At 42.1% G+C, this 27,384-nt stretch overlaps 1 protein-coding gene across 6 annotated transcripts; it reads right to left on the bottom strand.

Moving 5' to 3' along the window:
• On the bottom strand, nucleotides 1-26,726 carry CNMD (chondromodulin). 6 transcript variants are annotated; one of them, XM_037141243.2, is made up of 7 exons: nucleotides 26,487-26,726; nucleotides 25,866-26,006; nucleotides 20,602-20,742; nucleotides 14,404-14,517; nucleotides 10,607-10,760; nucleotides 4,079-4,245; nucleotides 1-484 (listed from the first exon to the last, which is right to left on the bottom strand). In XM_037141243.2, the coding sequence occupies exons 1-7, from the start codon at nucleotides 26,556-26,558 to the stop codon at nucleotides 272-274; spliced, it is 1,002 nt and encodes a 333-aa protein (XP_036997138.2). In that variant the 5' UTR covers nucleotides 26,559-26,726; the 3' UTR covers nucleotides 1-271. The 6 variants fall into 6 exon arrangements, with proteins under 6 accessions (XP_036997138.2, XP_036997136.2, XP_036997137.2 ...); XM_037141241.2 differs by having other exon boundaries at nucleotides 1-487; XM_037141242.2 differs by having other exon boundaries at nucleotides 25,866-26,009.
• Nucleotides 26,727-27,384: the final 658 nt, after the last annotated feature.

Genomic DNA, 27,384 nt, shown 5'->3' on the forward strand with positions numbered 1-27,384 from the left:
CTTATAAGCAGGCCTTATGGGCAAAGCAAACAAAAAATAGCAGGTAGTAAAAGGATTATTATGACATTTTAGACTACCTTTTCAGTACATCTGCACATTCTGGATAAAGTTCTGTAAAGCAATGGAGAAGATTAATCATGTTAAAAGTGTGAAAACATCACTCAGACTGAGTATGAAATACATTGTGGTTCCTTCAGCATCAAGATACTTTATACTTTGGTTGTTTCTTGGATTAATTCTTCCTTTCCAGCACCTGGTATATGAAGTGACTTCACACAATGCCCAAGATTCGGGCCACCCACCAGCTACATGGCATGATAACTCTGCAGGCTGAACGGCAACCTTGATAATTATAGGGCCATGGATAATAGCCCCCCAGAGGTTCGCAGATCTTATGGCAATGGGTGTAGCTCCGCCTGCATTCTATACAGCAGATTCCTTCATGATCCAGTCTAGGGTCGAATGTCATGCCTTCCCCTTCCTGCTGCTGTGAAATAAAAGAATTATTTGTGTTTTCTTCATAATGAGAACATTGTAACACATTGTTTTAAAGTAAGATCCTGGATGTTTCACTACTATAAGAAATCAGTATTCTTGATTTTTTCTAAGGAGTTTTCAGTCACAACCTGATTCAGAATTTCTTCTAACATAAAGAAATTTAACACCTACCTAATCTGTCACTGGCAGGAAGGTGAGTGTGTGTGTTTTGGGTTTGTTTGTTAAATGTTATAGTGAAGTTTCTCCATGCTTTAAATGAACCATGGTTACCATTCAATAGTGACTCATCTTGTTTTAAATGGGCAGCAAGAAGGAATCATGATTCACAAGTAGCATTTCTGCCCCTGCTAATTTTAAGTCAGTGGCCACTGGTGCCATCCTGTAGTAAATGGCTTTCAGGTCTCCTGGGAGCACACTGATACAGGCTTAACAGGTTGCTATTCTAATTGCGCTGGAGTCATTTAGCTTCTACTGTTATTTGAATGTAAGGGGTCTAACACTAAGGAAAAGGCACCATGTAATGTGTAAAAATTCCAGAACTTGAACTACCTGCTAGCTTCTGGGTGCCATAATTAGAGCTACATAAACACAAAATCATATCGATGAAGTAAAAATTACCTACAAAACTATGTTTTTCACCACTGGAGAGATCACAGAACTGGAAGGAACTTGCCAAAACTGTCAAATTCACCTATGTGGCTTAACTATTTATAGAAATCTAGGGATGTAGTTTCTGTATTTTTTTAAATATGGTATTGAACTGCATCAGAAGCCCTTACTGCTAAGTAAATCCTTTATTCAGTTTAAGCCCCTTTCCTGGAGGTAGCTGGACTTAGGCAGGTGCAGCACCAAGCATAGGCTTGACCAAACTGAATTTAACAATCCAGTCACCTCTTCTGGTCTAAGTTCACTCAATTTTTTTTTGGAGGGAGATGGTGCTTCTTACTAGGAAAATTTTGAACATACTGGAAGTGAAGAAAATTGTATACTGAACAGCATCTAGATTTGACAATTGCTAACCTTTTGTCAAATTTGCTTGATAAAATTCTGAAATGAATTTTAAAAGAATTGAAGGTACTGTGAGATTTGACCCATAAGTACATTAAAATGTACTTCCAAAACAAGAGAATATTTTCCTGCACAACCACACTGCCATTACACACCTAACAAAATTAAGAATTCCTTCATACCACCTGATACAGTGTATGTTCGATTTTTGTCATCTCAATATTTACTCTCATATACCATTTTATATTTTCAGACTCCCTTTCTCCTTGCTTATCTCTTGAAATACGTTTATCTAGGACAAAAAAACCCCACCTCATTAATAATCATAGCTGACTCTGGGGCAGGGAGAGTCAAGCCTGTTGACTGAAACATTTCTTTATCTGGGGTTCAGCAAACCTTGGTAGGATTAAAAAATTGGGAGGAAATTTCAGGTTGTTATTCTAAAATACTTCTTTAAAGAAATGTGAAAGACTGAGGTCATAGGGAGGTGTTTCTGCTTAAAGGTGAACATGAAGTAAAGGAAAAACATTGATGTAATTGGAGCTTTTAAGAATATGGATCGCTCAAGTCTGGAAGCCAGGCAGACAAAGTCAGCCTCCTGACCTGTAAAGGGGCTGACACCTTTACCCCCTGAACCAGATTCAGCTAACCCAGCCACCTGGGGAATAAACTACATTAAATTTTCTGTTTGCCTATTCAGATTTTATCTCCTTTTTTATTCTTCGAGTTTTAGGGAATGAAGTACTGTGGTGTCCAAAATACTCTGATGAGCCTTGGGTTGTTTAAAAAATACTTTTTGCTTTAAATATTTCTAAAATATGTTAGTCTAAAATGATAAACTAGAAAATTTATTTGCAACACATGCAACAGAATAGACCTGAAGAGGTTGCATAGGAAAAAAATATACAAATGGCTTATCTGTATATGTAGAGATTCTTGACCATACACATAATTAAAGACAGGCATAATAAAACGAGATAAATTTTATACCCCAAAAGAACTGATAAAGATTTTTTAAAAAATTGATAATAAATGACTCCTTTTATTACTATTTGAAGACATATAGTTGGTATAATTCCTTGGAAGACAATTTGGTATTTTCTATTAAAATATAAAATTTCTATCTATCTTGACCTAGCAGACTACAAGTCAATGTTTATGTTAGATATATTTCCCCACGTGTACAAGAGGTATAGTGAGACTAATAGCTAACACTGAGCAAATTTGTGGGTACTATGTGCCAAGCACTGTGCTAAGAGCTTTGCCTCATTGACACCTTCCCATAGCCTTACAAGACGTGTGTATAGGTTGTATACTATTAACAGTATTTGTAAACAGGGAAATTTACATGTCCTCCAAAGTAGAACTAGTTAAGTTTCTGTGCATCTATCCACAGAATGTAATATGATGTGGACATTAAAATGAATGAGGTAGATCTATATAGGAGATATAGAACAGTCTTCAAAATACTGTACCATAACTGGGAAGCAAGGTACCAGAGATTCGTGTGATCTTTTGTGTTAAAATTGTGTGTGTGCGTGCCCTGGCTGTTGTAGCTGAGTGGATTGAATTTGTACCTGTGAAACAAAGGATCACTGGCTTGATTCCCAGTCAGGGCACATGCCTGGGTTGCAGGCCAGGTCCCCAGTAGGGGGCACGTGAGAGGCAACCACACACTGAGGTTTCTCTCCTCTTTCTCCCTTCCCTTCTCTCTAAAAATAAATGAATAAAATCTAAAAAAAAAACCAACTGTGTGTGTGTGTGTACTTATGCAAAGAAACTGGCCAACTAGCTGTTGTTAAGAAGTTGCTCTGGGGAGGGCTCTGAGATAGAAGGGAAACTCACTATTCATTGTGTACCCTTTTATATATTTTTTAAATGCCATATATTGTTTTTTTCCATTATAACCCTAGTTACAAATAAATACTAATTTTTCTACTTCTACTTCCTGCAAAGTGTAGTAATGGTAAATAATATTTCGTGGAAGATCTGAGATTTGAGAAGTTTTTAGCATGTTAGTGTCATCCTTCCAGACATGGTTTCTCACTGTTTCAGTCTAAAGTGTTTTATCTGAGTATGACACTGTCTCCAGACGGGACTGAGAGCCCCTGAGGGCAGAAGTTCCTGCCTGCCTGTGTGCACAGGGCCTGGGAAAGCAGGTTCTCAACAAATGTCTGTTGAAGGGATGAATAAAGTGGATATAAAAGGTAGGGGGAAAATACTTTCATTTGTGTGTTGACCTTCAAGTACACTCTTGGAAACATTTTAAAATCCTGACTTGAATTTGTCTTTATAGATTTACCTGTGACTGAAGAAAATGAGAGCACAGAAAACAACTTTGAATAAGGGTTACAACCAATCAGGATTTTACACTACAAAGGCAATCCTTAAGTGTTCTTATCCACAACTATAAACCCTGCAACAAAAAAATGAAGATGTATTTTTAAAATATTGAGTAAATGTCTCATTTGAACTCTAAATGCTCCCTTAGAGCCTCAACTAGAGACACCAGCAGTTCAATGTTAGGGCTAACGCGTTCGTTTGAGCACATCACACAAACACCAGTACGCACGTGGTAAGGGTTGTCTGGGTTGAAGGCTTCAAAGTCCTCTTGGACACTGGGTCTGGTTTTGTTATTTAGTCTTCCAGGGCCTGGGTCGCCCCGTGGTCCACTGTGTGGTTTTCTTGTGGTAGTTGTAACAGTTGGGGTTACCAATTCTCTTCTTTCCCTCTGGATTTCTGAAAAAAAAATACTGCAAGTTAATTTCTTTATTTTATAATTAAGAAAGTTCTATGTTTAGAAGGGTGAAAAACATAAATAAGTGCACCCAAATACAGACATGACTAGATACCATTTAAATTTGTACTGATGATTTTTGTAATAATAAAGGAGGTTTTAGAGTCTCGGGTTAGTAGTTAAACATACAGATAGCCAGAATTTGATTTTATAATACTAACTGAGTCAAATGTAAGATAGCTGGCAAAAATCCATCCTCAATACCCTGTTTTATTTGCCTGACCCTACTATAGGGGCTGAGAAAGTAAAATACTACTCATTGCCCTATTGAGACATAAATAGAATATGCTAGTGCAGTTCTGGGAAGGCTTTTGCTTTCTTGGTAAATGGGGACAGATATGGCCTCCTATGTCTTGTTTTCCTTTCTTGAATGTAGGTGTGATATGTGTGTTATGAGAGCCAAGTTGTGATTAGAAGTGATAGGCACAAGGGTGATGAGCCAGCATGCTATGGAAAGAAAAATGGTAAGCTATAAAGAGATATGATGATATCACTGAGTAGTTGATAATGCCAGAAACATATCTCCAGATTTCTGGCTATGTGGGAAAAAAATTAAAAAATCAAACTGTATTCGCTGAAACCACTGTTGATCAGATATTCTGTTACTTACAGTCCTGCACATTCCTAATAGAGTGACTATACATGTATAATACTTTACAGTCTTCAGGGGATTTAGAAGAATCTTGACTGATTCTTTTAAAAATCCTGTGGAGTAGGAAAAAGCAGATACTTTTTAAATAAGGTATCAGGCTCCAGAAAGAACAAGATCACAGAATGAAGAGCAGGCATAGGAGCTGAAGGCAAGCTTCTCTGACTTCCAACTGAGTGCTCTAGCACACCACCTTTCCTCAGGCATCCCACAGCATGACCTGCAGCTACTGAGTAATGATGGAAAACACCACACAGCATGGACTTGTGTCCTTCTGAGCCTCAGTTTGTTCAGCTGTAAAATGGGGATAATAATAGTATCTAATTCCCAAGGTAGTGATAGAGTTAATGAGCAATTTGTGTGTGTTTAGCATAGTGTCTAATATACAACACACAAAATTATAACTCAAAAGTTAGGTTAAGAAATGTTATAAATGAGAACTTAGACATGCTTTATAGCCATAGATAGCTTCTTGGTTTCTGAAGCATGGTTGGAGAGGCACCAGAGAGACCTGGATTCAAATCTCAGCTCCTCTTCTTTTAACTGAATGACCTCAGACAACTTATTTAATCTCTGTGAACCTTAGTTTCTACATCTATAAAATGGGAATATTAGTAGTTACCCAGATGGTCATTGGTAAAAATTAAATGAGGCCAAAGTGTAAAGCTCTAGAACAGTGCTTGGCACACAACCAGAGCCCAGCAGACATCAGCTCTCGCCCTTCTCTCTGACCCTGTCTAGCTGCCACTCACAGTATCTCTGGTAACACAACTGTGTGACACTGATGACCTGCCAGCTTCAAGATCCAAGGGTAAGGTGGCTGGACTCCCTGGAGTTGGGGGCTTAGAATTAGGTGGTGGGGAGCCAAGCATCCTTAGAGGAGGTTTTATTTTTGAAAATTTATTCTAAAACATGACTACGTTTATGAGAGATTGGAAAAAATCTCATTCAAAAATTTTATTCTAAAATTATAATTGACAATATTATATTAGTTTCAGATGTACCACATAATGATTCAACAATTATATGAGGGGGGGCCCAAAAAAACAGGAATTTATTTATAAAAAATTGTGTATTCTTACATGTTTTAACTTCAGTCACCTTCAAAGTACTCTCCATTTGATGCAATACACCTAGTGAGATGCTTTTATCTTGCTCAGAACAGTTTTTGAACACATTGATTTTGATGCCTTTTAAGTGCTTCTTCCATTTTTTCTTTCGCCTCTTACACATCAGCAAAACGTTTCCCTTTGAGGACTTTTTTCATCAGGAGAAACAAAAATAATTGCTCAGGGTGAAATCCAGTGAATAATGAGGGTGGAGCATGAGGATCATGCTGTTTTTGGTAAAAAAAACTTCTGAACACAGACCAATATGGGCATGTGAGCTCACAAACCACACATTATGAAATGTGCAAGCACTTTGAAAGAGTCTGAAAAAAGAAAAACTTCACTGAAGCCTAGTGCAGCCTCTCACAACAATGCCAGCTGGTACTGGTACAGATGGGTTCACCCACTCACCTTGTGATGGAAGCCTGTACTACAAGCCTGTACTTCTGAAGGCCCAGACTTCAGAAGATAAGTTCAGAGACTTCTGGCCAAGATGAAGGTGTAGGTGGAAACACTGTGCCTCCTCGCACAACCAAGTTTAAAGACAACAAAGTTTAAGTAAAAAAAAAAAATGCAACCAAAACACAGAAAATTGAACTACAGAAGTCCGACAACAAACCTGTTCAGCCAGATCGGTAAGAGGGGTTGCGCAGGAAAAACTGGCCAGACCCACCCAGGCACGCCAGTGACGGTTGGCGGATCCCAGGTGTGGGGTTGCAACAGGCAGACCCAGTGAGGGAGCAAGGCGGCAGGCTGACCATGGTCACACATTCACACGCAGATAAACCAGCAAAGGAGTGAGCAGTGACACAGACCGCACAGACCCCAGCGGCAGGAAGCAGCAGAGGGGACTGCTATTGCCCCTCTTTGACCCCGCCCCCACACACAGCATCACAACCCAGTGACTGAGTTGCCCTGCCCTGGTGAACACCCAGGGCTCTACCACTCATACACAACAGGCGCGAACAGACTAAATCATTATGGCTCAAGCAGAACTCAAAGCTCCAGAGCCAATAAGTGACCAAGAAATAGCCAACCTATCAGATGCACAGTTCAAAACACTGGTGATCAGGATGCTCACAGAACTGATTGATTTTAGTCACAAATTAGAGGAACAAATGAAGGCTAAACTAATTGAAATGAAGGGAAATGCCCAGGAAACCAATAGTAATGGAGAGGAAACTGGGACTCAAATCAAGGAGTGGGCCAGAAGAAGGAAAAAAAATCACCAAACAGAAAAGAATGAAGAAATAAGAATTCAAAAAAATGAGAAGAGGCTTAGGAACCTTCAGGACATCTTTAAATGTTCCAACGTCCGAATTATAGGGGTACCAGAAGGGGAAGAGGAACAGCGACAAGTGGAAAACTTATTTGAACAAATAATAAAGGAGAACTTCCCCAATCTGGCAAAAGCAATAGACTTCCAGGAAGTTTAGGAAGGTCAAAGAGTCCCAAAGAAGGTGGACCCAAGAAGGAACACACCAAGGCACATCATCATTATATTAGCCAAGATTAAAATGAAAGAGAGAATCCTAGAAGCAGCAAGAGATAAGGGGACAGTCACCTGTAAAGGAGTTCCCATCAGACTGTTCAGTGGATTTCTCAAAAGAGACCTTACAGGCAAGAAGGGGCTGGAAAAAAGTATTCCAACTCATGAAATCCAAAGACCTACAACCAAGATTGCTCTATCCAGCAAAGCTTTCACTTAGAATGGAAGGGCAGATAAAGTGCTTCTCAGATAAGATCAAATTCAAGGACTTCATCATCACCAAGCCCTTATTATATGAAGTATTAAAGGGACTTATCTAAGAAAAAGAAAATAAAAAAGATGAACAGTGAAAGGACAGCATACTCACAGTTATTAACAACCACGCCTAAAACAAAAGCAAATTAAGAGGACAGCTAGATCAGGAGTAAACCATAGAAATGAAGATCACATGGAGGGTTAGCAAGAGGGGAGTGGGAGGAGGAGGTGGGGGAGAAGGTTCAGAGAATAAGTAGCATAGACGGTTGGTAGAAAATAGGGGAAAGGGCAAGAATAGTATGGGAAATATAGAATCTAAAGAAATTGAGACACATAGACATAAACTAAGGGTGGGGGAATGGTGGGGGAAGAGGTGTGCAGGGTGGAGGGGAATGAAGGGGGAAATAGGGCAACTGTAATGGCATAATCAATAAAATATATTTAAAAAATAAAAATAAAATAAAATAAAGGGTAGGAGAAAAACAAAAACAAAACAAAGAAGAAGATAAGTTCAGTTTGGGGGTCTTCTGTCTTATATCTTACAAAATGATCTCCACAATAAATCTAGTAATCTGTCACTGTATGTAGTTAATAAATAAAGTCCCTTATTTTCAGGGTCTCTTGATATTCCATTGTATGGCTATATCAACACTGATTTAATCCTTTTCAAATCTGGAGGGCACTTAGGTGATTTTCTCTTCTCTGGTGTTGGACATAATGTGTGTAATTCTTGTATGGATCTTGTAGTGATTGAATACTTACAATGCAATCATGTCATTGGGTTGGGAGAGAGCACAACACATCTGGAATGTAGGAAACAAGCCCTTTCCCAAGGTATTCATGCTATCAGTAATCCTGGCACTACCAACAGCACTGTCTTCCCACACCCACCCCACTCCTTGTTCTACTGTTATATTACCATAGCATCTGTATCTTGCCATATTAATTTTCTTATTTTAATTTTGCATTTGTTTCTGTCTCCTGTTGCTATAATGTAAAACATGTGAGGGCTTGGATTATTATCTATTTTGTTCACCAATGCATTCCAAGTGCTTGGAACAAGTAAATGGCACATAATAAATGTTGAATGAATGAATGATTGAGCTCTCTGGGTAAGAGCCTTGTCCTCAAATAGAAAGTGCTTAGGGAGAGCGATTATCCATGGTAGCAGAGTTGCAAACTTTTGTCCCTGACTGGAAAAGGTGAAAAGGTATTGGAGAAGTAGTTCTGGGTAGTGGAAAGCAAGAAGGCCTATTCCATGGGGAGGAAGGTGGGGAATTGAAAGTGAGAACCTTGAAAGAAGCCATAGAATCGTGAGTTTCGAGCACCCACTGCGCAGCAGGATGGCAACAGCAATTGTCCATTTGGCAGCCTGTCTCCAGCCCCTGCAGTTGTGACAGACACTGCTCATGGTTTTCTCTCCTACTGAGCCTGCATGTGACCTCGGGATCCTTCTTAACCCATTCTCTTAGGCAGCCCTGGCCGATAGCAAATAAATTTAATCAAAATTGCTGTGCCTGGGCTGGAAAGTAACCATCTTATTTAAGCTGTGGGACAGAATAAGACTTGTGAACTGTAGGAATAAGGCAGGGCAGAGTCAGAAGTCTGGGCTTTCTAACCCTGACAAGGTTTTTAAAAGAAATTGTGATAAAAATACATAAAATTTACTATTTTAACAATTTTCAGGGTATAGTTCAGTGGCATAAAGTACATTCATATTGCTAGGTAACCATCTATCTCCAGAATATTTTTCATCTTGCAAAACTGAAACTCTATATCCATTAACAATAACTGCTCATTCCCTCACCCCCCCACTCCTGCCTGGCTTTAATGCCTATATATATTTTTTTATTCCCATGCTGCTCTCTCTTGGTGTTCAGTAAAATCTTTCAGAAAACATAGCCTATCTCATCTACACTTGAGGCGGAACTACGAAGAGGGCCAGGCGGGTGACTGTGGTGGAAATCAAGAGTAAGAGCAGACCTGGGGACACGTGGGACCATGGCAAAGAGCCTGGCCTGCAGGGTTCACCTGCCCTTCATCACCAGGAAATAGCTGGAAGGTGTACTCCAACCTAGCTCGGAACCTCAGGGGCCCCTCATTTATTTTCATGGAACTTGGAGGTTGATACTTGAGCCTTGAACTTAAAGAATCTCAATATATGCCCACAGCAGCTTTTGGCTGTCCCATACTTCTAGGTTTGAACATAATAAAGATTTGGCAGTAACATAACTTTTTACTCCCTTGATTGTATGCTTTAGGAATAAAAAAAAAGTAAAATTGAAAAGTGCAAACAACTGAGATGAAGCGGTAGAGCACAAAGAAGTGGCAGTATCATCAATAAAACCAGCAGGGACTGCAGTGGCTTCTGACTCCCTGGCCTGCTTCCTTCCTGACAACTTTGGTGGCCATCATTCTCCTCTCTGATCTCTTGTGCCAGTTACTGAGAGACTGCGCCACTGTGCCCTGTGTCCTCATTCATTTTCTGTGTCACAGCTCAGGCCTGTGGAGGGGCTTCCAGGAACCTCATGTGGACAGAGAAAATACCAAGTATCATTAAGAGAATTTACATGTTATCCTGGCTGGTGTGGCTCAATGAATTGAGCACCGGACAGGGAAGCAAATGGTCGCTGGTTTGATTCCCAGTCAGGCCACATGCCTGGGTTGCAGGCCAGGTCCCCAGTTGGAGATGCATGAGAGGCTACCATACATTGATATTTCTCTCCCTCTCTTTCTCCCGCACTTCCCCTCTCTCTAAAAATAAATAAATGAAATCTGTATTAAAAAAAGAGAGAATTTACCTTTTGGATATGTTGGTTTAAGCCAGAAAATAGGGAGGTCCCCACAGAGTTCTATGACTTTAGAGCTCAAGAAGCTGCTGTCCTTCAGGGGCTGGTCTCCAGCCACCCAGATGAGAGAGTTTTCTTCATACTTTACTGGCATGATCTTGCCTTCCTGTAAGTGAAGATGAAATGCATTGAGCAAGAAGGAATATGCTGTGTATTAAGATTCATGTGTGGGTAAAAGATTACTCTGCTTTGTAAAACTTAACAAAAATTCCATGCGTATGCATATGTGCCCCCCCTACGCACACACTTGAAGGTTCTGATCTCTTCTCTTTGTAGCTCTCTTCACAATACGCAGCACCTGCTCCTCACGCCTGCCTGCCTTGGGAGAGCCGGGATGTGAGAATATGAATGTCCTGAGTAGAAGTGAAAATTACTTGATACCAACTTTGAGCTTTAGGTTAATGTGATATTTTTGATCAAAGATGTTTTTGAGCAAAAGCAATTGAATGGCCCTGGAATCATACAAAGGATAGAGGAATTCTCCATTTGAAGTGAAAATCCTTTGGGGTTTTATACTGAACAATGAAAAAAGCAAGTGATTGGTTCTTTAATGTCTTCAGTTCAAAGTATTATTTAACATAAACCATTTCTACATTTCCCAGCTATCACAAAACATATTTCAGATGTTCTTTGCATCAAGTACACCACTGAGATTTCAAAGCTAAACCCTGGATTTTCTTTTGCAGCATGATGCTGAGAATGGTTTGATAACCCAGGAGACAAATTTATTTTGCCAGGTTGTTCCTTTCATGTATTTATTAGTTTGCAATAGTTTGGAGAAATTAAAATGTTTTATTTTTATTTTTAGCTAAAGCAGTACTTCATTTATGCTTCCTCCCCCAGGCTTATGGCTGCATTAGAACAACTCAATGTTATTGGAGAAGCGAGCACTCAGGTAACCCACTTATTTATCTTAAATTAAATGGCTCCATCCAGGAAATGAATGCTCTTTGGGTATAATAGCTTTTTAAAGTTACACGAAACTGATGAAAAATGTATAAGAGCAGGCAGTGCATAAATCTGCCCCATCGTAATCTAAAGTGTGTGGGGACAGAGTGGGGTGGTGGGGATAATGCCTAGCTATGCATCCTGCAAGCTAGGAATGTTAACAAGCTTGTGGCCCTTACTTTCAGTTGCCTACCCAATCTTGTTTCTCCCTCCCTTTCCTTGAAACACAATCCTGCTTTTGTTTGAGGCAGCAAAGCACCTGGTCCCAGGAGAGACGCTTGCTTTCTCAGACTCTCCAGAAGCTATGAGTGCCTGTGTGACCAGTTTTAGACATGAGATCCATGCTGAAGGACGTTGGGGAGCTGAGAAGCTTTCTGCCTTTGCTTGAATGTATCAAAGGGAAATCATGCCTGGCCCTGCTCAGCCTCTTCCTGACTTCTTACTCGAATGTATGGTTGATGGTAGGAGCTGGAAGGAAAGGCCAAAAAAGTCAGAGATGCTGGAAACGGAGGCAAATGCCTGTAGCTGTCTACCTCCACCTTGCGTACTGTGGAGAAAACAGAGTCTTATTTGTTTCGGTCACTCTGAGAGTAGTTTTCTGTTACTGACAGCCAAACACATTCTTGATTCACACACACATAGTGTCTGAATAGTTTGTCCATCAGAGGGTCCACCATGTACAATATAAACAACTGAAACCCAAGAAAAATCACTTACTCCTATGGGCCACGAAAAGAATCGGATGCAGACAAAGATTTATACACAAACTATTCATCACAGGGAATTATTTCATTTAAATACAAACTATTCACCACAGGGAACTATTTCTGTATTCAAAAAATTATTTTGAATCATTATTGTAATTGATGAAAAATTTAAGATACCTGAGTATTCAAGAACAACTTTTAAAATTATAATCATATGATGACATATAATATACGCATTCTAATCTACATTTTAGAAGAACTAAAGTTAAATAAAAATGAGAAGGTACAATACAAAAATTCAGTTATGAAAAGAATATCATGCACACTTACACATGAAGAAAATTCACCAAAATGTTAACATTAGCTACCTGTGGATTATGCAATTGTTAGTGATTTTCTTCTCTGTTCTTTTATGTATTTCCCAAACTTTCTACAATGACAAACTATAGTTTTTAAAAATGAGAAAAAGTGTTTTTTTAAATCTGTTTTTAAGAAACCTAGAATATGTACTGCAAACATATGATTAGCTCTTGGTCAGCTCCGACTGTGAAGTTGGTGCCTGAGGAAGGGGAAGCAGAGAACGGGTTCCCTGTCTACTTACAGGGGTGATGTCAAGAATTACAGCTCACCAACAGCTTCATAACTGAAACTGAGTGATATGACTAAAAAAATGGTGATGCAGTAAGAGCAGATCAAAGGTCAGGACAAAGGAGGTCTGGGTCTCCTTGTTAGGCTCTGTACTGCGGGTTCACAGTGAGAGAGCGTGGCCTTGCACTCTGAAGGGCACAGCTCCTGAGGAGCCAACTGGAACAGGATCAGCGGAGAATGACTGGAGCCATGAAGGTCCCAAACCTTCTCACAGGACAAATAATGGCTGGGGAAACTGGGAGTAGGAAAGAAAGTACACCGGTTTGTTTTTAGCTTTTGTTTTGTTTTGTGTTTTGAAATACTTCCCGCTGCTGCTCCCATGAGGGCAAACAATCAGGCAGTTTCCAGGCACCTTTGCTTACCTTTATTTTTCCTCATTTGTCTTGAGGGAGCTGATGCTGGCTTTGCCTCCCTCTCAGGGAGACTGGAAGGACCAGAGGTGATCATAATAAAATTAATAATTATAGCGACGGCCATCTACTCATTATCTAGCAGGTTCCAGGGCCATGGGGACAGTAAGTATGCCCCTAGTTTGTAGATGACAAAGCTGAGGCTCCCAGAGTTGAAGCCACATCCACCACCAGTGTCAGAGCTGGAATTGGAACCTACATTTTTCTGACTCCAAAGTCCATTTTCTTTATACCAGACACTGCCACAACTCAGATGGAAGACAATAATGAATATGTCATTTTGTAAGCCCTAAAGTATCAAATAAATGTAAGATATTATTGTTAAATGTGTCTTTAGAACTCTATGTGCAGTTCTTAAAATAAATGTTTATAAAATCAAGCTCAAAGGTGAGTTATTAATAATAAATGGGAGAATTATACACTTTTTAAAAACTGACAAATTTGACACATAGGAAAAAAATTTGATATATGTTGAGTAGCTAGTTTCATTGGGTTGAACTTGAACCAATGGGAAAAAATTGTAGAGAGGGAGATATCTCAGCTCAATGTAGGGCAGAACATTTAGAACTACTTCCCATGAAGTTGTTGGACACACAGGTAAGGGAGCAAGATGCCCTGTGGCAACTTTCCAGCAGAGGCTGGGTACAAAGCTATCGGGGATTTTCAGGAGAAATTCTCACGCTAAGTGGAACTGAGGCTGAGCACTCTCCCAAGACGTCTCTGACTCAAAGTCCTTTATGTTGTCCTCATCACTGATCAGGGAGTTCCCTGCCCTCAGGCAAATATAGGACATGTGAGACCAAGCCCCTTTAAGTACTTTAAAATATGGTTTTCCAAAATCTTTAAATATGTTACATCATGTAAGAATGATCTTTTAGTAACAACCAGAAGGGCCAAAATAGTTTAAATTCCTTTAGCAGAGAAGAACTAGAATTTATGTTCCGGTCTCACACCTGTTCAGGAACTGGAGACAGAAAGGGCTGTGCCTCCAAACATTTGCCACTCCCCTCGCTGTTTAGAGCCTGCCAGTACCCACCAGTTCAGCAGCGATGCTCTGCTTAGCCATGGTGCCCACCTCAGGAATACGAGCCTTCACTTGTGCTTTGATGTAGCATTTCTCTCCCCCAGCAAAACGAATTCCTGTGATACCCTAGGAAATGAAATAAATGTTCAGCCATCCATTTATCCATCCATTCATTTCTTCAGTGTGTTGAGTATCTACTGCAAGCCAGGAACTATTCTAGGTACTGAGTGTAGGGATGAACAAAATAAATGGAATCTGCCATCCTAAAGCACAACTTTTAGTGCTATTAACCAAAAATTAAAAATTGAGATAAAGTCAGGTGGTGTTAACTGCTGTGGAGAACACAAATCAGAGAGGGAGATGGGAATGAGCAGGGACGGTGCTGTTAACATTGTGGTCAGGGGAGGCCTCTGCCAGGGGTGGCATTTGAGCTGTGACAAAGTGTGTTAACTGCTCCATCTCTCCCTCAAGCTCAGGTAGAAGGCCATCACGTCTGTGCAGCTCTCTCTGACCATCCCGGGTCAGGGGACTCCTTTTCCTCTGACATCCGTAAGACCCAGCCCCCCAATATCTTTATCCCTCCTTGAGCTCTTAGTTCTCAGTGCCTGGTTGGTAGCGCCTTGTGAATGTTAGCTCAGTTATGAGCTTCTTGAGACCACTAACCAAATTTTTTACTTTTTGGTGATCCCACAAAGATTCTCAAACAATGTTGGTCCAGTGAATTAATTCCATAAATTCAGATGTTTCCTAAATTACTAAGGTGAGTACATTGTAAAGCTTTCTATAACACCAGGAGCTGAACTTTGCTCCGAGGCCTTTCCCAATCAAGGACTTGGGTAATTTGTGTCTTCTGTGAGAAGGAAAGTGAGTCCTCTCTCATCTGCCTGGGGACGAGCTTCAGGGGGATGCTCAGCCTAAGGCTCCAGCCTTGGGTGACAGACAGCCCAGTGCTGATTCTGCCCCCAGAGCCCATCAAGCGCGGCAGTGCATTCTGGCCCCAGAGGGTCGATGGTCCCCTGCTGGTTAGCGTCACGGTTAGTGAATGGCCAAAACAGTGTTAAAGGTCTACAAATTTTATGCCATATTAAGGTACACAACGACACAAAGTGACAGACAGGAGAACAGAGAAGGAAAGGCTCATTCTTCCTGAAGCTCCTCATGGATCTGCCTCACAGCCTAATTGGTCATGCACATACATGTGACAGGTTTCACTTATTTCTCCCAGGGCCACTGCTCACCCAGAGAGAGGTGGTGGCACTGTGCTCACTTTACAGAGGTAACTGTAGAGGTTTCCAACTCACTGCACCAAAGTCACCTGGAAGGAATTTAAAAACACAGATGCTGGGGCCTCTCCTCAAAGATTCCCATGTAAGTGGCCCGGAGAGGTGCCCAGACACTGCTATGCTTAAAAGCTCCCGTGTATTTATAATGTGCAGCCAGTTTGAGGACCACCAGTTTTGGGGGAAAGGAACTTGTTCAGGGTAATGAAGTTTTAAAACAGTCTGCTATAGACTGAAGGTTCAAGTCCTCCCCAAATTCATATGTGTTTCAACATATGTGGTGATATTTGGAGGTGGTGTCTTTGGGAGGTGATTAAGTCATAAGGGTAAAGTCCTCATGAATGGAATTAGTGCCCTTACAAAAGGGATCCCAGAGAGCTTCCTCGTCCCCTGTGTTGTGTGAGGACACAGTGAGAAAAGACAGCCTTCTATGAATGAGAAAGCAGGCTCTTCTAGTCACCCACTCTGCCAGGGCCTTAATCTTGGACTTTCGAGCTTCCAGAACTATGAGAAACAAATTTCTGTTTAGAAGTCATCTAGTCTATGGTAATTTGCTACAGCAGGTTGATTGAACCAAGACACAGCCTTTAGATCCAAGTTTCTTCTATACCAGTGGTTCACACTTTCCCTTGCATCAAATGCACCAGGAAGGCTCGTTCAATGAAACACAGTGTGGGGCCGCACCCCCAGGATTTCTGATTCGGTGGGTCTGGAGTGAGGGCTAAACTGCATATCTAACAAGCTCTTAGGTGATGCTGTTGCTGCTGGTCTAAGGAATACACTCTGACAACCACTGCTCTCTATGGGGCTATGTCCTGAAGCTCTATGCTCTTATTCTGCATGTAAATCTAGGGCTTATGGTTTGAAAAATAGAAGGCAGGGATGGGAGATAATTGCCCCGCTGTGTGATCTGTTCTTTTACTTCAAATCCTCATGTCCCTTGAATGTGAGATGTGAGGGAGGAAACACTATATAACCATTACCATATCCCCAAAGGGGAGAGTTGACTCTACTGAAGGATTCACAACCTACATTGTGAATCGAGTATTGAGTTAGTTCTGACTGTCTGCATGGTGTAAAGAGGACTAGAACACCCTAAGAATGGGTTCTGTGGGAAGGAATTCCCACATAATAACCACCATGTCTAGCTACAGATCCATATCAAGCAGCCAGATATATTAAGAGATTAAACAAAGGGAACAAAAAGCAGAAGAATGTCAAACAAATCTTTTGTTTTTATAAACAAATTAGGCCTTGGAAGCTGGTGATAATGAAATTTGCTCATAAAGATAATGAGTGAAGAGTCCAATGACCTAACATTCTTTTAAGAGTTAGGTAATCTCATTTTAGTCACATATTTTTTCTTCCTAGGGGATCTCATATATTTCTGGGGCTTAAACCAGAAGTTCCCAAGAAGGGCAAGGGGTTCTATCCCTAAGGGGCCACTATAGAAATCTTTGAGGGAGTTTCTGTTGTCACAAAGATTGGTGGCTCTCCTGATCTTTACTGATCATCCTGAAGGCCGTCCTAAAGCATCCCAAGGGTGCTTGTCCCAATTAGCCTGGGAAGGTCCTGAAGAACTAAGGGCCTTGGGTCCTGGGTGAAAAACCTGATTGGAAGTACCTGTGCCTAGAACCTGACATGGTTTCACACAAAAACACAAAGTGATTTTTGGCATAGTTTTAATGTACAATGATTTTCCTAGGAAGGCAATTACTGTGAAAATGAAGAGACAATGGCACTTTTGTTCACTGTTTGAAAAAATTACTTGGTATATAATTTGCCAACACACACTTAGGTTTGTCTGTATTTTCAGCTGTGCCACTGACAGCGATTCAACCTTGGGAGCAAAAATATAACTTTCATTTTATTTTTCCTTTATATTATAGTCGGGGGCCACATTGAGTTTTGAAATCAATAACCCACCTACTAGGTAGGTTATGCTATCTTTTATTCCCCTCTAGCTTTTTAAATAAAAAAATTCAAATATATACATAGTTGGAAAGATTGTATAGTGAATACCCATATATACCCACCAGTTTGATCTATTTTGATTTTTAACCAGGATTTTTGTTATACAAAGGGGTCATCAGGTCTGAGAGGATTGGTACAAACCAACAACACTGGTGCTTTCCAGGGTATAACGTTCTAGAATGTAACTCATATACTATGAACAAGCCCAGGTTTTGTACTCCTCGGGGTACTGACAAAGTCTCTTCAACCCAAGTCTTGTCAGGCTCCTCTGAATCCTCTTGTCAACCAGGTGCTGACCTTGTTCTCCGTCTTGGCCTGCTTCTTCCAAATTTGCAATAATCCTCCTGAGTCAGCTTGGTCTAACCACCCTCAATATCTGATCATGCTAGCCTACCTTCCCTTAGCAAAAATCCTGCTAGGTCAGTTTAGCAAAGAACTGCTCTACCTCTTAGTAATTTTCCATCTTCCAGTCTGGCTATAAATCCCCATTTTTCTTTATTGTATTTCGAGTTGAGCCCAATATCTTTCCTTTACTACAAAACCCCACTGCAATAGATCTTCTTGAATAAAACCTGCCTTACCTTCTTTAACAAGTGTCTTGAATCATTTTTCTTTAACAATGTAGAGCCTGGACCCCTTTGTTCAGTGTTATTCCCTCTCAGAATGTTCTTTTTTCCATCAGTTCTACTAACATCTTGGTGGGGTCCTAGGTTAGCAGGGGAGACTGTTTACTTACAATTCAGAAACTTTTCTAATCTGCTCCCACCTGCATCCCCGTCCTCTCCCCCACCTTCAACCATGCGGGGCTACTTATAACTCCAGAGCAGGCCTGTGAATTTGTATTCAGTGTTCTTCCCTGGGAAGCCCCGCCCCTACTTTTCTGCAGGTTGAAATCCCAATTCTTCAAGACCTGATTCAACCGTCACCCCCTCTGTAAAATCTGCTCCAACTCCCTATTCAGTGGCAATGGCCTCGCTCTGTGCTCCACAGCACGCTGTCCCCCCCCATCAGTGGCTGACCTGAGCTGCTTCTGTGTGGACGTCTGCCCCCTGGACTGGACTGGGAGGTCCTTCAGGTGGGGAGGAAGTGTGTCGGTCATCTTTGCATCCCCCTGCTATCACCATCCCTTGCACACATTAGGCCCTAATAAATACTTCTTGAATTTGGTTTAAAATATAAGGGAATTATGCAATTACCATAGTGGCAGATTCATGTGTTTTCAAAGTCCAGGCTTGTTTAAACCCATAACAGGTTCTATCCATAAGAAAGATCCACCAGTTCTGACTTAGAGAAAAGTGGAAGTTATCACAGAGAATTGATCAGTTTATAAAATATTTGTGGCTCTTTTGGCTTAGGAGAACAAAACACAATACCATCATTAGAACCAAACGATTATAAAACAGACATAGGCTTGGAATTAAAATGCTTTAAAACTATATTTATTCATCTGTGTAGCTACTTTTGCATATCCTGGTATTTTGGCACATCATACATATTCAATTTCATTTTGTATTGAATGATATGTGAATGGGAGTCATGTTTTATAATTTTATATTGAGCAATACAAAAAAAACTTCTTTCACCTTATTTTGCATCTTGCAGTAAAAATTTTTAATAGGTCCAGAGAAATCATCCTCATGGGTTGACCAGAACCATTTGCAAAGCAATGACTAACTGAAATGCAGCTGGGCACATATAGGGCCACAGAGCTGGTCCCCAGGGTGGAGCCCACTGTGAACACAGTCAGTAGTTAATCCTCCTCATCGAATAATGCCTACCATCATCATGGCTCTAACGTTAGGATCTGTTCAGTACTTAAAGGGTCTATGAAGTGTGTCTTGGTATCAACAAGGGGGTTCTTTCATTCAAATGAAAAGCATCTCTAGTTTTTCTCATCAATTAAAAGAAGATGGGTCATGAGATGTTTGTGGTCCAATAAATGCTCAGAAAGACATTATTTTCAAGTGCCTTATTTTCATTATGAAGGCTCACCTACTCCAGCTACAGGTTTAACAGGAGAGCACAAATAGTGATACCTCTTGCTTATCTTACAACATGAGAGAGAAGAAAATGTTTATGTTGACCAACAGGAAAGTAGGCCTGGAGTGACATTTTGTTTGCTGTTGTACACTGAAGCATGGATGCTTAGCTTAATGTCTCAAATTGCCTGTAAACTGAATTTTTGAAACCAAACATGTTTACCTTTTTCAAAGGAGACTAGAATGTATCCACAATAGGCAGTAGTCAGAAAACATACGCTGTAATGGGGGGTTTCTCCATGCTAATTTTCTAGGTTAAATGAGAAACCTAAAACATTGAGAAAAGTATATAAATAGGTGCTAACACTATTTGATGAGATTATTAGACCATTCAAATCCCCCTCCTCTCTGTAAATTCCAAAAAAGACTCTGTAGCTCTCTCAGATAGTTTGAGTATTTTATTCATTGTGTTGTGGAAAGCTGTGCGAAAGAAACAGCTCTTTCGTGTCTTTCTGCCAAGACTTCACATGGTTCCAAGAGCCTGTTCTTTTCAATGCCAAGGTATTGTTTTTCTCATTTTGAAAATATTAAAAACAGCCCCGGCTGGTGTAGCTCAGTGGATTGAGTGCGAACCTTCGAACCAAAGGATCGCGATTCAATTCCTAGTCGGGGCTCGGGCCTGGGTTGCAGGCCAGTTCCCAGCGGGGGACTCACGAGAGGCAACCACACATTGATATTTATCTCCTTCTCTCCTTCCCTTCCCCTCTAAAGATAAATAAAAAAGAATATTAAAAACAAAGAGTGATCTTTTCTCAGAGAGAATCTGCTGCATGACATATGTGGAGCAGTTGTGCTGTGATGGGCTGTAAAAAACAGTTACCATTTGGGTATGAGTGAGAGATGCTGCTTCTCTTTGAATTGGAGAAGTCTCCCAGGCTTGCCTGGTTAAACTCTCTAAATGCAGGAAATATACTTACATTCTGGAAATCATGAACTTCAATTGCTTCTTCAGCTCCACTTCCCATTTTAAAGGTCTCCAAGTTGTTCCCAGCATCTATTTCCATGGACCCATCTTGTAGTTTCCCATTGATACTCATGGTGTAATGGACATTGTAAATCTGGAAGCGAACATAAGAGCAGTGATGCTTTCCTTTTAGAACAATTCCAGGATTATCTTTCGACATGCAGTGTATAAGGTAACTTTCATATTTGTCAGAGGTACACTGTCATTCTTGAGATTAATATATTGTTATATGAGAACTTTGTCTATGTACCAATCACTTAATACAATGATTTCTTTAGAAGTACCTCAAAAAATAAAAGTAAAACATTTGGTATTCTCTGACACTAATTCAAATAGCTCAGTTATTTTTAATCCTGGCTGTGTGTAGAAGCATCTGAGTGGAATCTTCACCTACCACGCCTGGGTTTTCATTCAAATTAGAACCTACAGGTTTGGAGCTTGAGTGTAGATCTTTCTTTTTTTTTTAAAGAACAATTCTTCCCTGGCTGGTCTGGCTCAGTGGACTGAGTGCCAGCCTGCAAGCCAAAGGGTCACAGGTTAGGTTTCCAATCAGGACACCTGCCTGGTTTGCGGGCCAGGTCCCCAGTAGAGGGTGTGCAAAAGGCAATCGATCCCTGTATATCTTGCACATTGATGTCTCTCTCCCTTTCTTCCTTCCTTCCTCTCCTTCTCTCTAAAAAATAAGTAAATAAATTTTCTTTTTAAAAAGGACAATTCTACTATGCAGCTGGAGTTGAGCCCTGTTGATGGATAAGTGAAAATGGATGAGGCAGAGGTTTAACTGAACAAGTCTGCAGAGGCATCTTGATTTGAAAGGTTTAAAAAACCTTTTGGCTAAGATTTGGCATGAATGCGGTATATAGTAAGGACTGCAGACAGGGCTGGGATTTGCCTGACATAGAGCAGCATTTGCAGAAAGCAAGGTCAATGTGCACATCTGTTTCAGCTCAAAATGGGAGTTACTCATTTTAATGACTCTGTGGGACAGGCATGGGTTGTAGGGCACTTGTTATGAGACGTGTAGGGTGAGAAGGGAGGGGAGCTTGGCACTGCAGAAGGGCACTGGTCCAGGATCAGAAAGACAGGTGGCTGTACCGCTTGTCCCTGGGTCTTAGGAGTGGCCTTGAGTATAAAATGAAGAAGCTGGACCTCAGAGGTGGTTTTTCATTTATGTCTTGAAAGACAGAGGTGGCCCAGAGGTGAAGGTGACAGAACAGGTGGGACTGTTAGTCTCGTTCCCCCCATCCATCTACAATCTAAGTAGAGTTGCTCGGCTTCTGTTTTACGTATTGGATTTCTGAGTAAAATCTTAAGAAACATTCTTCCATTAAATACCTTTTTAAAAAAAGTTTACCACTAAATTAGATGGTCTAAAGCCTTTTCCTGGTTTAGACATCTTGTTGGTACTCTGTTTCAACAACTTATCCACACCTTGCTCCTGCTCAGTGTACTGTTGCCCTGCTAGAACTTTCTCTGACTTGTGGAATGTAGGAGGGCTTCTTTTCTTATTTTTTCTGACTTAGAGGCATATATATCTTACATATTATATATTTCATATGACATATAATATATACATTCTTTAAAGGGGAAAGAATGGGAACTGATGAAAGACATTTACTCCTTAGCGTCAGGACAGTAGGTCTGAACCACAAATAGCTCAGTTTTCATTCAAGTCTGATTTCCTCCCTCATTCTGAAGAATGCAACATGGACGCACACTGGATAAGGATCTGTAGTTACTGGATCATCACTTGAAGAAAACTCATTATTATAAGACCCACAGGGCATGGCTTTATGTCTTCAGTGGAGATGGAGAAATGGCTTTGCTAGCCAGCACCCCTTCAGACCTCAGCCTTCCTTCAGCAGAACAGAAGATAACGGGCACGCCAGCTCAGCTCAACCATGTGCCGATGCTGCTCCATCCCTCCTTCTGCTGAACTTCGGTTCCTGCACTGCACCGGCTCCCAAGCGAGGCTGAGCCTCAGGTCCACTTCCAGGGGTTTGATTTAGAGCTGGAGCAGAGCCCGCCAACCTGGTTTCACTTTGTGCTGCAGGTGGTCTGTATGATCAGCCCAGTTTGGGAAGTCTGTTTCCTTTGGCTGAGCCAGTGCTTTCTGCAGGTGAGGCTCAGAGAGCAGCCTCTGTTTTGTCCCTGTGCTCCCTGAGCAGCTCCTGTTCACATGGGCAATTATGACCATCACCGGGAACTTGGCAGACAACACCACGTGAGTTCCTGCTGGCTCGGATCCTTCACTCAGGCCACAAGAGGCTCTTTTTTGGGGGGATAGCATAAGCTTTCACAACTGAAGCAATGAAAAATTTAAGAAATGAATGGTTTCCACCTTTTTAGCAGGTCTAAAGCAGACAAGATGCTGACACTAGGAGAATGGCTTATGATCCTAATTTCAGTTTCCTTCACCATTACCTGTTGTCACCTTCCTCCCAGCAGAAGCTCCCTGACTATGTATGGGTACTGCATCCTTTCTACTGTAGCTCTATACTGTCTTTTATAAGCAGTGCACAGCCTGCACGGGTAGCAGTGTTAGGTGTGCACCCTCCTGAAGCGATGAGGACAGTGGTGGTAAACAGAATGAAATGATTTCCACAGTATGAGCCCTGAGCTCGGAAGGAGGCTGGGCTGATGGAGCAGTAATCACATTATTTCCTCTAAAGTGATGGAGCTGTTGGCACCTAAGGCTATTTCTATCCAAGTACAGTGAAGTTATTATTTGCCAAAATTCTGCTCAATATGGTGCCTTTTACAGCCAAGGATATTTGCTAATGAGTTTCTAATAAAGCCTGGATTCTCTAAGATTAATTACATAATGTTTAGGACAATGTCTAGAAAAATCAGTTTCAGAAGAAAAGCCCCCAGCGATGATCTCACCCCCTACCCCACAGGAGAGGCTGCCAGTTACCTCATATTGGTAAGAATTTCCCATATTTCAATGCCTTATTCCATGTGCAGTAATGTGGCTGAAACATGGCCTCAATACTTGAGCCCAGTCACTCATCCCCAATTATTAGCACTTGGACGTCTCATAGTCCTCCAGCTGACTTCCAGTAAACCTGTCCTCAGGGCATTCACCCACATGGAAGGGGTAGGAGGTGAATTACAGCTGGTTCAGTCAATATAGAGGAGCAGAGCCACAGACAACTCCCAAAAAGTGGGTAGTCCATTTGGCTGGGGATGCCTTTCTGTTTGACGGAGACTTACCTGTTTCGATTATGTTTTGTTTGGGCTACTCAGACTTGTGTTCAGGGAAAGCAGACCTGTGTACGTACCAGGCATATGTGGTGCCGAATTTGCTATATTTGGTATTTTATGATTTGTTTTACATACTTAAGTAATATGGGTCAGCACTGAATATCTTGGAAGTTAAAAAAACCCAAACTATCACAGTTTTCTTCATTCTCCTTCTTATATAGGAAATAGCAATAACTTTGATTGTTGGCAATAAAATGTGATTCACTATTCCTCTGCATTCTTAGAATTTAATACTGCTTTCTTGAACCAGTGAACCAACCATCTTGTGGGAAAGTAGAAGATATGAATAAAGAAAGCCTGGCTATTCAGTATGATATTTCAATCCCTCTTTTTAGAAGCTTGTCAATTAGCTGTATTTGCCTTGAATAATTAAATGCCAAAGGGTATTCATTTTAATATATATCATGACCCAAATCTTTACCCGCCCCCCCAAAATAGCAAGACTATTTTTATACCCAAGTGACTTGTAGCGCTGAGGTTTTGTCATCTAAAAGATAGCATTCACATTCTATTACCATACAATTTCCCAAGGGATGACAATCTAAACCCTGCTATTAATGAAGATGTAGATATTGAAATTGTCCCCATGTTCAGTTACTGCTTTTCAATCTGAGTATCTGGCCCAGCTTCCATATTTAAAATACAAATATATTAAGGCACTTTTCAAATACACACAAAATACTGTGCAATTCTGATCTTACAAATCAGTGCTTGTATATTTGGTATAGTCTCTAAAACAGATTCAACACTAAATGGCATGCTTATCTACATTAAGCATTTGAATTAAAAATACAAATTAGGCAGTGACTGCAGAAGATGTTATGTGTAAAATGGCTGAATTGCTTTCAGCACCATTTTCTCTAAGCACTGGCATTCGTTCATGCTTTCAATTTCATGTGGGGGGGGGGGCGCGGGGAAACAGCAGTCACAGATCCTCTGAGGATAGTGATTAAGAAACAGCTCTCTGTGTGTATCCCAGAGGTGGAATTCTTTTCCATTAGTCCAAATAAGCTCATGCCAGGCCTAACAATGGTCATCAAGATAAAATGCCCCCCTCCCCGCTCCGTTCCATAGGTGAACAAAATTCAGAGTATTTAGAGAACACACTGGAATCCTGCCCAGTCAGGTTAGAAGCACTTTCTATACTCCTTGAGGGCTCATAGAGTTTTACAATAAATAGTTGCAAAGAAAGAAAGTAGGACAGCAGTTAGCGAAACATTTACCATTCAATCACATGTGACTAGGCCAGAAGGGATTTTTAAAGAGAGTTCTCACTTTTAAGGAGGTTATCCCCCTCCCCACCTCTTAGAACAGGAGAAAAAAGACCATTACCAAATAGGTCACATGCAAAAAAAATAAGCAAACAAAAACTCCTGGACGGTATCTAAAAGTATCTAAACTCCCAACACTGGGTCTAGATATTTTTTCACTATCTTTGTCCTAGGTTCTTAAATTCACTGCCTTTCTCAGTCAAGAGAAGCCTTAGAGTTCATCTAGTTCCATTTCTTCCCTGAGAATGAGTAAACTGAAGCTAGAGAGATGACACGCCTTACCGACCACATAACCGCTCAGGGGAAGCACGGCGCTGAGAGCTGCAGGAAAGTGCTTTTCTTGAACCCTCCACGGCATTTTCTCTCTGCTTTTCTACTCTACATTTTAATATTGTCCCTTAAAACTCTGACTTGCTTTACTACAAAGTGTCATGCGAACCAAAAGCAGCGCAGTGGAGTTGGAAGGAAGAAGGTACAAAGTGCTCATGGAGGCCCCCGGAGGAAGCAGATGCTGGGGCAGAAATGCCCGCCCGCAGCCCAGAACGGCCCCCGAGCGTGCGGTCTAGCGCTCTGGCTCCACCTAGCGGGCAATATGCGAGTGACAGGGAGGACCCCACACACCAGGTGCGCCCCTAGGTCCTGCGTACCTCACGGCCCTGTGCAACCTCCCTGGACTTACCTGATTGTCACTCCCCTTCCAGAAGTAGAAGGTTCCGATGGCCCCGAAGAGTAGCAGCATTGCCCCTGAAATGAGGACCACAGCTCCGACCTTCAGCAGCCGTGCGGGGCTGGAGGGCTTCACGGTCATTGTGGCGTACGCCTGCTGGTGGGGACGGGCGGGGACAGGTCAGGTCTGCTCCGCCCGTACCCCGCGATCTTTGTGCAGTGCCCCGGGGGACTAGGGGTGGGGGTGGGAAAGGCTCGCCCTGAGCTCCTTTGGACTCCCCCTTTCTCCAAGCTCCATCTCGCGGGTCCCTGGCACTCAGGCGTGGATGTACTTTTCACGGTGCAGGGCCATCGCCCGGTTGATCTGCACTCCCCGCCGGCCACAGGACGCCCCCTCTGACTCCCTTTCCATCATGCCATTCACACCTGTCCGTGGATCTGGCGGCTCCTGCACACGATCTCACGTGGGGCGTCACCCTCCACATTTGGGTGCCCGATTTGCGCTCACCTCCCACATTCGGTGGCACAAATTCCTGATGTTGGAGCGTGGATCCAGACCCTTAGTTGAATGAAGCCTGAGTCCTGCGTGTGGACCAGCCTTGCAGCTGGACTGGGGACCCCAGGCAGTACTCACCCGGGGACCGCAAAGCTCGACGTCGTCAGGCCCTACCAAGGCGATAGGAACTTTGTCCGAGGTCTCTGTCATGGCTGCGGCCAAAGGAGCAAGACACTGGGAGGCTCCGAGGACGCCGTAGGTTGTCTTGCTGCCCCGACGTGCAGGGCTTTTCAGCTCCTCACAAGACCGTACACACTGTGCCCTGCTGCGCCCGGGCCAGCCCAGCGGTCCCCACCCCTTCCAGAGCCTCACTTCTCTCCTCCCTTTCCTCTCCAGCCCAGAACAGCAGTGTGAGCTGGTCCTACACTAAGGACACACCTTCTCTCTTTCTTGTCTACTGACCACCAGCAGCATTGCCCCTGGAATGGCCAGACCACCGGATAAAAACATCCCCCCGGCCCCCACCGCGGTAAAAACATCCTAGCAAACCTAAATGTGTCAGGGGTGTGGGTCCGGGTGAGGTGGGTGGGTAGACCAGGGTGCCAAGTCCTGCGCCCCCAAGAAACGCTAAATTGCCAGGACTCTTTCTACAGTCCAAGGCTCTCTAAAAGTGTCAGAGGACTCTGCTGTGACACCTGGCTGGAGGCCCATTTCCTGCAGTTTCTTTCCTGGGAAGCTGGTGGAACAGGACAGGGAGGAGAACAGGGCCATGTAGGTGGACAGGGACAACGGCCAAAGTTTGTCAAGTTTACATCAGCCTGGAACTCCTGATATCCCCTGGGACTAGAGCATTGTAGAGATGGCCCCTGTCACCAGTTTTTCTAGGAGTTTTAGGAAGAGGGTACAGCAGCAGCAAAATTGAAAGCCAAGCAGAAAGGTCTGGAGGGAAGGAGCTGGGGAGACCAGAATGAGAATGCATTCAGGTTGGTCGACAAACTCAAACAGACAACCGTGGCAGCTCCCAACACCCCAACAC

The sequence above is a fragment of the Artibeus jamaicensis genome, unplaced genomic scaffold, assembly GCF_021234435.1.
Source record: "Artibeus jamaicensis isolate MK-2021 breed Jamaican fruit bat unplaced genomic scaffold, CSHL_Jam_final contig_415, whole genome shotgun sequence".
Lineage (NCBI taxonomy): Eukaryota > Metazoa > Chordata > Mammalia > Chiroptera > Phyllostomidae > Artibeus > Artibeus jamaicensis.

What these genes read in the sequence shown, in the direction of transcription:
- CNMD (XM_037141240.2), bottom strand. Translation starts at nt 26,558, where the DNA reads ATGACAGAGACCTCGGACAAAGTTCCTATCGCCTTGGTAGGGCCTGAC. An exon ending in TCGAGCTTTGCGGTCCCCGG is followed by an intron (nt 26,010 to 26,486) that starts GTGAGTACTGCC and finishes CGTCCCCACCAG; the next exon opens with CAGGCGTACGCCACAATGAC. An exon ending in TAAACCAACATATCCAAAAG is followed by an intron (nt 4,246 to 10,606) that starts GTAAATTCTCTC and finishes TTTTTTTTTCAG; the next exon opens with AAATCCAGAGGGAAAGAAGA.